This window comes from Eucalyptus grandis, chromosome 2 (genome assembly GCF_016545825.1).
Source record: "Eucalyptus grandis isolate ANBG69807.140 chromosome 2, ASM1654582v1, whole genome shotgun sequence".
Taxonomy (NCBI): Eukaryota; Viridiplantae; Streptophyta; class Magnoliopsida; order Myrtales; family Myrtaceae; genus Eucalyptus; species Eucalyptus grandis.
The window spans coordinates 36,934,906-36,946,469 of record NC_052613.1 but is presented as its reverse complement, the minus strand read 5'-3'; the positions used below and the strand labels follow the sequence as shown (position 1 = coordinate 36,946,469).

The window sequence follows — 11,564 nt, the reverse complement described above, 5'->3', positions numbered from 1 at the left end:
ACCCCTTGTTTAGGAGGATAAAAAAAAAAACAAAACAAAAACAAAAGAGAGGTGAACGGCTGGTGAAGTCCGCAGGCTTGGTGCAGATGGAGACGGTGAGGAAGGGACCCACAATTTGGAATAATTTTAGGGTGGATGGAGCCATATTGACGTGGGGCTTCCTTGACTCTGCCTTCGGGCTAATATGCCATGGAGACCTAGTTTTGCGTCAGAATTGCGCTAGAAGTCTTTCCATCTTCACGCCAAAGGCGGCCCACAAGATTGACAAATGCCTTGTCGAATCTAACCAGAGGACTTGATGATTAAAAAGTCTTTTATTCACACCCATCATTTGATGCTATTGTCTTGGACGTAATAACCTTTGCTTGCTCTCCACCCAGTACACTTTGTTTCAAACCATCCGTGCACTCTTGTTTAATCCTCTACCACTCCCGAACCAAGCCATGCCCATCGTAGAGCTCTTTCTTCAGGCCCTTCTTCAAGTGCTGTTCGAGAAATTGGCCTCTCCCGAGTTGCTCAACTTTGCACGGCGCAAGGGGATCCACACGTTGCTAAAGAAATGGGAGAAGATGCTGATCAAGATCGACAAGGTGCTTTATGATGCAGAGGATAGGCAACTGACTAGTGATCCCTAAGTGAAGTCGTGGCTCGAAGATCTCGGGAACTTGGCCTATGACATTGATGACTTACTTGATGAGTTTGCCATAAAATCCGTGGAAAACAAGTCTGATGCAGAACCCAGCTGTAGCAGGGGGAGGTCCCTTCTTCCGAGTTGTTGCTTCAAATTGAGCGTATGTGCATTTATGTTCAACTGCAAAATGAGATCCAAGATTAGAGAGATGGATGGCAGATTACAAGATATCATAACTTTTAAAGATAGTCTGCACTTGAGAGAGAATAACGGGGAGCGATCAGCATACTACCAACTGGATAAGCCGCTTCCTACTACGTATTTGCCCGAGCCTGGTTTTGTTAGTAGGAAGGATGAAAAAAATGAGATCCTCGAATTATTGACCAGACAAGAAGACGATAGAACATGTGTGGATATAAAAGTGATTCCCATTGTAGGGATGGGGGTGTTGGGAAGACGGTTTTGGCTCAACAAATCTACAATGATGCTAAAGTCACAAGCTATTTTGATATGAAAGCATGGGCTTGTATTTATGATGATTTCGACGCGCTTGCTATCACAAAGAGTATCTTAGGGACAACTAGCGCCCATTTGTCATGTGAAGATAAGGATCTGAACTAGCTTCAAGGTAAACTCAAGGAAAACCTTTCGAGAAAGAAGTTTCTTGTTGCTTTGGACGATGTTTGGGATGAGAAGTATGGAAATTGGACTACTCTATTGAAGCCTTTTCAATTGGGAACAAAGGGAAGCAAGATCATCCTCACCACTTGTAACAGCGGCGTTGCTTCATTTGCCGGTGTTGCACCGTATTATCTCAAAGAGTTGTTAGAAGACGCTTGCATGACTTTGTTCGCATTTCATGCTCTTGGAGTCAGAAATTTCGATTGTCATCCTCATCTTGAAGAATTAGGTCGGAAAATAGTAGGAAAATGCAAAGGGTTGCCGTTAGCAGTGAAGACATTGGCCGGGCTGTTGCGCACCAAACTTTAGTCCCCATGAATGGTAGGCTATATTGACCAACAAAATTTGGGACCTACCTGAAGAAAGAAATGAGATCCTTCCAGCTTTGAAGCTTAGTTATCTCCATCTCCCGTTCAATTTGAGGAGATGTTTTGCTTATTGTGCCATATTTCCCAAGGACTATGAAATTGAAAGGGATGAGTTGATTTGCTGGTGGAGTGCGAGGGCTTGTTGGAGGGAAAAGAAGGAAAGAATCATTTTAATGCAGGTTTGAATTATTTCAACGAACTAGTATCTAGGTCATTATTTCAAAAGTCGAGTAGCAATGGATCACGATTCTTGATGCATGATCTTGTGAATGACTTGGCGAAACTAGTTGCTAGTGCAAAGTATTTTAGCTCAGGGGAGTTTGAGTTTGAGGGTTATCAAAATAACGCGTCTTTAGCTCGTCACGCCTCATTCATTTCCAGCAGTCATATTGTGGCAGAAAGATTCAAAATAGATCATGGTATGAAAGGACTTAGGAGCTTCATATCGTTAGTGAAGCAATCTAGGTACTATCTTTGGTCCTATTTGTCTGAGAAATTGCTATGCGACTTGTTATCTAGATTGAAGTACTTGAGGGTTCTTTCATTATGTCACTATTACATTAGAAAGGTACCGGATTGCATTGGCAAACTGAGGCACCTAAGGCACCTCAATTTGTCATATACCGATATTGAAATGCTTCCAAAGTCAATTGTTGCATTGTACAATCTAGAGGCTTTGATGTTGCAAAGCTATCAAAACCTCACCGAATTACCGAAAGGTATGGAGAAATTGATCAATTTAAAATTTCTTGACATTACCGACACTCCAAATTGAAGAGTGATGCCAATGTATATAGGCAATTTGGTGGGTCTTGAGATGTTGTCCAAATTTGTAGTGGGAATAGAAAATGGGTCAAGATTGAAGGAGTTAAAAAACCTGAAAAACCTCAAAGGGGAATTGTGCATCTCCAATTTGCATAAGGTTCAAGAAGTTGGAGATGCTAGGGACACCAATTTACTCACAAAGGAGGGAATATGTCGGTTGACCATGCAATGGAGTCCAGATTTTGAAAATTCCTGAAATGAAGAGCTTGAAGCAGAGGTCCTCGACTTTCTTCACCCTCACCAAAACCTTGAAAATCTCGTGATATCCTGCTATGGTGGCCTAAAATTCCCGTCATGGTTAGAAAGTCCCCCACATGTTAACATAGTGCATTTACGTTTACATGGATGTTGTAGGGCCAAAATGTTGCCATCACCGGGCAGCTATCTTCGCTCAAAGAACTATACATTGAAAGTCTAAATGCTATATGCACGATAGGGTCTCAATTTTATGGAACTGATGAAAGTCCTTTTCCATCCTTAATAACTTTAGAATTTAAGGACATGCCATTGTGGGAAGACTGGTCTCATTGCACTCGGATTGAAGAAGTAGGAGTTTTGTTCCCTCATCTCGAGCATCTCCTCCTTGAAGGTTGTCCTGTGTGATAGGAAAATTGCCTAGTCAACTAAGCTCCCTCATAAAGCTCGAAATCAATTCATGTCTGCATATGAATGTGTTGCCCTCCATCATTAGCCTCCCATCTCTAAAAGAATTAAAATTCATAGGTTGTAATGAGCGGGTGTTGACGAGTTTGGTAAACTTGACATCTCTAACCTCTCTTGTTATAGAAGATGTCTCTGAACTTACTTGCTTAAATCATGAGTTTACAAGCTCCCTGATCAAGCTGGAAGAGTTATATATGAAAAGTTGTGAAAAGTTAACATATTTATGGCAAGACAGAGATGTAATCCAAAATCTCACTTGTCTTAAGAGGTTAGTCGTCAACATGTGTCCTGAATTCGTGTATTTTGTGGCTGAAGAAGGAGATACAGAGCTGCCTGGCAACCTCGAGACCATCCACATGAGGAATTGCATCAAATTAGAGAAGCTTCCAAGCAAGATGCACACCCTTTACTCTCTTGAAGACTTGTCATTGAAAATTGTCCAAATTTCGTGTCTTTCCTCGAAACAAATATACCAAAATCTATGATATCATTACTAATGCTGGGACTGCAATATGCTACAATCTTTACCTAGAGGATTAAGTGTTCATCCAAATGAACGAAGCAGCATCAATTCCAAGGGGAACAAGATGTCTTGTTTGTAAAGTTTAATAATCTCCCATTGCGATTCTTTGCTAGCCTCTCCATTTTTACTTGTAAGCCTCAAGAGACTCGAAATTTGGTACTGCCGAGAAGTGTAGTCGCTCACGCAAATAAGTCTAGACCATCTTCAGTCACTTCAAGTGATTCAAATTATAGGTTGCCATAAGTTGAGAAGCTTACCCCAGGGCCTAAGCACACTATCCGGCCTCAATTCCTTGGAATTGGCCTTCTTACTTGCTCTAGAGCTGGAGTGCTTCCCTCCTCTTCCTCCCAGCATCTCAAAATTTCATCTTCGGGAGTGTCCGAAGATAAAACGTTGCCTAATCAGTTGCATCAACTTCTATATCTCCATGATCTGACAATAAAATTTTGTGATAGTATCCGCTTCCCCGATGGAGGATTGCCGCCCAAACTAGAAAAACTTGAGGTAGGGGACGCATGAATATTAAGGGTGCGCATGGATTTATTTCGTGCTTTTTTGTTCACCTGGAACAAAAAAAAAAAGTGTTTACGTTCCTAACAATTTTTGAACAAAAGAACGCGTTTGGTAACGTTTGAGTCCTAATAAAAAATGAACGAAACACGTTTGGTTAAATTTTATTATTTTTTTGTTTCTTTTAATTTTTTAAACATTTTTATTATTTTTATTTTTTCCTTTCTTTTTATTTTTCTTTTTTCCTAGGTCACCGGCCTCCTGCGGCCCATTGACGGGCAGGCCCCGGCCTCGCCCGGCCACGCGAGGCTCGCCGCCCACCTGCGAGGCCGAGCCCGTGGTCGGGCGAGGCTCGGCCTCGCCTTGGCCGGGCGAGCTCGGCCTCGCCCCCGGATCCGGCGAGGCGAGCGTCGCCGCCCGCGAGGCTCGGGCTCGCGGATCTGGCGAGCTCGAGCTCGCCCGACCCATGGCGAGGCCGAGCCTCGCCGGATCTGGGCGAGCCCGAGCTCGCCCGGCCCAAGGCGAGGCTCGGCCTGCGCCGCGCGGCCACGCCGAGCCTCGCCTTGGCCGGGCGAGCTCGGGCTCGCCAGATCCGGCGAGCCCGAGCCTCGCCATGGTCAAGCGAGCTCGAGCTCGCCCGTCCGGCGAGCCCGAGCCTTGCCGGGGCCCGCGACGCCGAGCCTCGCCGGGGGCCGGCGACGCGGCCTCGCCGGATTCAAGCCGAGCCTCGACGGCCGGTCGCCGGCCATGGCCGAGGCGGCGGCCGGCCAAAGAAAAGAAGAAAAAAAAGAAAAGAAGAAGAGAAGAAGAAGAGAGAGAGAAGAGTCGTTTTGTTTTTTCGGAAGTGTTTTTCGAGAAACAACTTTTTTTTTTTTTTTTCTTTCCTATTTCGTTTCAGGAACAAAAAAAAAAAAAGAACAAAAACGCAACCAAACGCGTTTCTGTTTTTTGTTCCCGCACACTTTCCGTACAGAAGTGTGCCGGAAACACTTTTTTGGAGTGTTTCCATGCACGCCCTAAGTAGCTAGCGAGCGAGTGGCTTACTCCCCTCACATCCCTTAAAGTACTGGAGATCATGGGCCGCGCTGGAGGATTGGGAGACGAGGAGGATCTTGTGCTTCCGCTCCCTCCCTCCCTGCTCCATCCCTCTATCTGGAATATGGGGAAAGTGGAAAGATTGTCCAGCAGTCTCCCTCCCTCTCTCCGATTCTTATGGATCTCCGATTGCCCGAAGCTGAGGGAGTTGCCCCAATATGGCCTCCCTCCCTCCCTCGAAGACCTCCGGATCATCAATTGCCCCATTCTACAGGAGCGATGCAAGAAAGGGACCGGCTGCTATTGGCACCTCATCCGCGAAATCCCAGAAGTTAAGATATGGAGGTAGAATATCTCTGCCGGCTCTTTGAAAAGGGTTCGTATTTTAATTTGAAAAGGGTGCCCCTTTGTTCGTCCTATTCCCTCTTCTTTGTCACGCCCCGCTCCTCCATGTTCCCCACCAGAGCCTTCCCTCTCGTCGACAAGGACAGGGTACGAAGAAGGATTACGTGAGTTCGTGGAAGCACAATCTGGTAAAGTGTCTCGATACTGTAGCTCGATCGGTCCATTTAAACCACGTCAGTAGTAGGGTTATGAATCAGGGCAAGTCTGCTCGACCGCTCGCCTGGCCGAGCGCGAGGGATCGAGCCCTGGCTCGGTGAATTTTTAAGAATGCCGATGCTGATCGTTTTTTTTTCCCCGATTGCAGTGTACGTTCCGTTTATGGCCTGATTGGACGGAGATGGACTCGTCGGCCCTCCTGTTCAACCAGCTCAAGGTTCGGAACTCATCTTGTTCTTCTTTCTTTAGCCGACCTTAATGCGCTGCGGTTCGATCAATAGTTGATGGCTGGAACTCTTTAACAGGCAGCGGAACTGTTCTTTCTGTTAGCTGGACTGAATGTGATTGAATCGGAGGAGCATGTTTTGCACATGGTGAAGCACATAAAAAGCGTTGCTGCAAAGTATGTTCTTGGGCCGAAATGGGGACTTAAGAGAGAACGATTTAGTTTTCATCATTTGACTTCACCTGACTGACCTTGCTTTCCTCCTAAAATTAAAGCCATTGTTGATTCAAGATGAGTTTAGTAGGAATCTTCGATCGTGAAATGGGTTCTCAGATGGGTGAAGGTAATAGAAATCGCTGTTCCTCAACCGGTTGGATATAATCATCGTGGTTGGCAATGTCTAGATGACTATTGGAGTATCCAGATTGTGACTTCGGTTCTTAGAGTGATTCAATGTGCTCAATCTTAGACGATTCTTGTTGTTGTGAAGATAATGTCTTGGAAAAAGACTCCGAAAATCGGATGAGTGGAAAAACTGGGAATTAGTATGAATTGCAATCTCGAGTCTTTGAGTTTATATCTTACAATCACTGAAGCATGGGAAGATGCCAACATTCACGAGAATAGTGTAACCGGCATCGCACTGGCAAGTGTGCTCATAAGTTGCAGACTTCGTGCATGTCCTTCCTCCACGATATATCCAGTAGCAAGCTGCCCAGAAATTCCTTCAACACGATTTATGTACCAAAAGGATGAAGGAGGTGAAGATGATTTACGATCGAAGACAGATGTGTTGTATGGAACGGATGGGACTGTGGGAGGCTCGGGCATGCAGGAGTGCTCAACAGAACCTGCACGAAAAGAAAATTTGCAAATTAAGCCTATGTCCACAAAAGCAAAACACAATTCATATGAACCTCAACCATATGGTTATGAAAGTCGAATGTTTATGTGAGGTAATGTGCAGAGTCTGCAGCTGAATCTCTCGAGCTTCATGTTCTAGGATTAGTTTTTCGTTTATTTTCTCAAGAGTCGCATCATCCATGTATTTCGCCATTTAATTGGAGCAAAAAATTAACAAGTGTCACTTTTTTTCCCATTCTACTGCAGAGAACTAGTCAAATGATTTCTTACTTAAGGCAAAGTGTTTGCTTTATTTACTGTTACAATTCCTGCAACCTTGTAAACACTGAGATGGAACTTGAGGTCGTCTTTATTGTCGAGGCACATCTGTTTCCAACCCGCTTCGCACTGGCATTTGAAGCCACATAGAACTTGAGGTCATCTTCATTGTCAAGGCGCATTTGCCTCCAACCTGCTTTGCACTGGCATTTCAAGCCAAATAGAGCACTGGCATTCACGACGCGCGACTCCTTTCCACTTTGCACTTTGCCGCATAGCTCCTCCACGACATCGATTCAAACCAAGCAAGAAAATCTGTCCGCCATATGTTGTAATTATTCGTGAATGCGATGCAGATTGACCAACATCAATTCAAAACTATGCAGGTTGTTGAGGTGGTAAATTTTCAAAAAACTCTTCTACAAGTGCCTGTTTTTTCTTTCCTTTGAATTCTTGTTTGCAGGTATATTTCTTAATTCTTATTCACTTAACTTTCTCAGTGGCGGGAGGGGTGGACCGGAGCTCAAGCTCGGCCTTTACCAGCTAGGCGCTGAAGAACTCGTACTAGAGATGTGATAGTTGGGGCTTAGTTGAATGCAATGAGCTGCTCGAGCTCTAGCTTTGTATAATAATAGCTGCGTAAAGTTACTGGTTCACGCTGGCATTCAACGACAAGATCGGAGGGTTCGCGGTACAATTGATGATGGGCAACGGACCTTGCCAGACAATTGAATCGGGTTCATAATCATGTACTCATTCACCACCTTCTTCACAAACTTCAGCCCTAATGCCACCACATTTGTGGTCCCCGCTGAGATCTTCCCACTGCAGCTCAGGTCGACGTGTCTTGGCATATATGCCGCAGCTGACAAGGCTGGGTCCTTGGTGAATGCATTCCGTTTTGTGCATGCAGTGGACAGGATCAGTGTCAAGAAGACCTTAATCACACTCGGCGTGACCAATTTCTTTGGGATAGTCTTCATCTTCTTGGTGCCAGAGCCAAGGGGCCATTCGCTCGAGGAAATCTCTGGAGAGCATGAGGAAGATACTGCAGCTGAGTCGAGGACTGTCCCCGTTTAAACAGGCCTCAAAGTCTCCACATATGAGCTTTCTAGCAGATTTTGTCTATGTAAACTAGCTCTGGTACAGTTTTAGACCGTATTAGCTCTGAAAGCTGCCTTTTTTGGCCTCTGATCATGTTGACCTTTGTCGAATAGATTCATGCCACCATCGTTGCAGCTTGAACCATGGTCATTGAAGTAGAGGCAGATGTATCTCTGTGGTCATGTAATCTCGTTTTGACAAGTTAATCTAAGTTCTTAGCCCAGTAATAAATTCACATAACTTCCTATTCCTGCTTGCAATTTCCTTCTTGTTCTGCACTGATAGTTAGATCTTCTATCATCGATCATAGAGAGAGAAGTCCCTTTCATCTTGAGTTTCCGTACTTATTGCCCGTCAAATTGATGAAACTTTCAGCCGGATAGTTTCAATTCATTCAGAAGAATATCAATGTATAAGTATCCACTTCACAGAAATAGAAATTGATGATGATTGCGATGAAAGACCATTCCTCAAATCCTGACTAATTCGAAGTGGAGCTTCAAATTTGCACACAAGCACGAGTTCTGCTCGAATGAAAATTTTGGAAGATCGAGCTTTGAATGTAAAGTATGCATGCCCGGTTCCTTTGAGACGACCATCATCGTCTGGGGCTGGGCCTCAAGAAGCATCTTGCTTTCCAAATGCAATGAAAGACACCTTGAAGAATCCATCTCTCGTACAAGAAATGAATAGCATATTGTGAACCAACTCTTAGTACTTAAAATGCGACATCATTCCCATCGAATGTATAAAGGCATAAAGACAAGCTTACAGCAATGTGAAGTCCCCAGTTAGGGACATGAAAGGGAAAATAAGGATTAAGAGAATAGCAGAATCGAAGAGAGAGACACGCAATCAATTTCTCACTCGATTTTCTCACTACATGACTCTTCTCTACCTGAAAACAACAAATTATTTCACAACCTCGTAACTTATTAAAGCTTGAATTGAAGCAATTCATGCACTCACTGCATTAATTCCTCAGTTCAATAACTCTATTAGTTTCAAGCCTTCCCAGCTTTGCCCTTTAATGGCATAGATGAAGGCTCCTCATGACCATCTTTAGAAAAGTACATTGGCGTTCCGAGAAACAAGATCTTAAAGCAAGTAACAAGCAAATCACGTGGTCAAAGAGAAGCTACATATTGATCATACGGCAACCGGCTTCAGCTTATGTGCTATGCTCACCCTACAGACATACTCTCCAACCCCTGAAATCCAAAGCTTCAGTCATCTTCATATCTAAATGGAAGAAGGCAAGGAAGGGGTTTTTGTCCAAAGCTAGACAATTTTAGAGAAATACATAGCGTGGGCAACAATTGCAGTTTTCAAGCAATGCAGATCCCATGCCATCATTCAGTTCTCACATAAACATGATCTATGTGAAAACCAAAATATTGTAGTAAAATGTTGGGGACTATCGAAGAACATTAACATCAATATTTATGGAAAGCAGGCGCGATAAACATGTTTAATTCGCATGAATGGTCAGCACACAATTTCAACAATTCAAATCTACTCCTATAAACCCCCCACCCCAAAAAAAAAAAACAAGAAGAAAAGAAAAGCCTTGTTGGGTTTACTGTTAGAGCCAAACCAGCAGAGGCAAATTCTTACCATATCATGAAAATGTTAAGCAGAAACCAGAAGCAACTTATAAAGCAAGTCAGGACGCATCACCAAACCAGTAGACATGCAGTCTATAAATGCATTTGAAATGGAGTGAAGCAATATATGATCCCAAATCAAAATCACCACTCATTTAGTATTTACCATCAGACCTAGAGAGACAAACATAGATGACAATCAACAAAACATATGCAATCATTTCAACTCCCCACCGCCAGTTTTCCCCCGCAACGCTGTGAACTTTACTAGACTGAATAGTTTCTGTTTCAATCAGAAGACATAGATAGCCCGATGATGAATTCATCCGCCTCCTGCAGATTACCACGAAAGCATTACTCAGAGACGTCCATATCTAGCTTACTGACAATAACAGAGTCAAGTTCCAAACTCGAGGATGCCATAAAAACCGACAAAGAAGAAGAATTTCGACCCCTTTTTCTGCAATGTCCTTAGAAGTCGCTAACCTTACCGTTAAATTCATTACTGAGCGCATCTGGCGAATGCGCAAACAGTTCATAGATCACAGCAGCGAGAAAAGCCAGACATCGGAGCTTACCGTCGGAGGCCAAAAACAAAAAAGCCTTTGCTGGAGCAACGCCGGTGCGAGACAAATCCCAAATTTACGCCGAGGGAGAAGAACCCACCTCGCCAGCTTGGGTCCATCTTACGGCGCAGGGCATTAGGGGGGGAAAGGAAATTCCGTTCTTTCGGGAACTGCAGCGGCACGAATAGACCGAGGAGCATCGAAGAAGAGAGGATGCGGAAGCCGGGGTCTTTCCCAAGAATTTGCAGGCTCCCTGACCGTAATCGGAACGGCCCATTCGGGCTTGGGAAGAGCGCCTCGCTGCCATCGGTGGGACATTCCACAACGAGCCCGCGCCTTGTCGCCGCGTTGCTTCGACAAGCTGCGATCGCTGTCTCTTGGGCGAACTGCACCGACTTGAACAACGCTAATCTCGGTCGAACAGGAGTGAAGCTTGCGGATGAAGGACTTGAAACTTGCGGACGACGGAAGCTGGGAGAGAAGAAGGGACGGCCGCGATTGAAGCTCGCCAGGAGCGGCCGAGGACCGGAGCGGCGCGGCGGAGGATCGGGCGAGCGACCTGCTTAAGCGGCGGGAGAGGAGATAGAAAACGTGAAAATTTTGAAAATACTAATTCAATTCGGGGATTTTCTTTAAATTTTTTACCTAATTGCAAATTTCGGACCAAATTAACTCCATTCTAATAGCTGGAAAATGTTCATCCGCGACCATTTGGTCGGCTGGCAAGTCCACTGAGCTTTTTTTTTTTTTTAGAGAATGATCCACTTTAGATTTTTGTTTGAAACTTTTTTCATAGATTATATTATAATGTATACTTATTTTGACTTAGCATATATTTAGCGATTTTGAAATTGTAAGTTTCACTTATTTTACATAAATGAATATTGAATCTTCCGATGGTAGGTAAAAATAATTTTTAAAATTACATAAAGTGTGTGTAATTATTAGTAACTAGTGTGGTATTGTAATTAATTTTTTGGGACGAATATAGTGTTGCAATTCAACAAGTGCAAATAAGTACTAAGAAACTAACGTCAAACACTGTTTACTGCAACGGAGGTGGGACAATATTGAACTGCATGGTCATCTATAAGTATTGATTATGAAGGATGAACTTCTCTTTTTTGACTTAATTGACAAGT

The 11,564-nt window shown here is 44.0% G+C and overlaps 1 protein-coding gene and 1 long non-coding RNA gene across 2 annotated transcripts; one reads left to right on the top strand and one right to left on the bottom strand.

Moving 5' to 3' along the window:
• Positions 1 to 5,230: 5,230 nt before the first annotated feature.
• Positions 5,231 to 6,273, top strand: LOC120290699. The gene is made up of 4 exons (XM_039307062.1): positions 5,231 to 5,581; positions 5,701 to 5,769; positions 5,946 to 6,014; positions 6,103 to 6,273. Exons 1-4 carry the CDS (start codon positions 5,576 to 5,578, stop codon positions 6,271 to 6,273), a joined length of 315 nt encoding a protein of 104 aa, XP_039162996.1. The 5' UTR covers positions 5,231 to 5,575.
• Positions 6,274 to 6,765: 492 nt separating this feature from the next.
• On the bottom strand, positions 6,766 to 10,994 carry LOC120290872. Its single transcript, XR_005548596.1, has 3 exons — positions 10,435 to 10,994; positions 7,158 to 10,189; positions 6,766 to 6,874 (listed from the first exon to the last, which is right to left on the bottom strand). It is a non-coding gene; the product is annotated as an uncharacterized LOC120290872 (long non-coding RNA).
• Between the last annotated feature and the right edge of the window lie 570 nt (positions 10,995 to 11,564).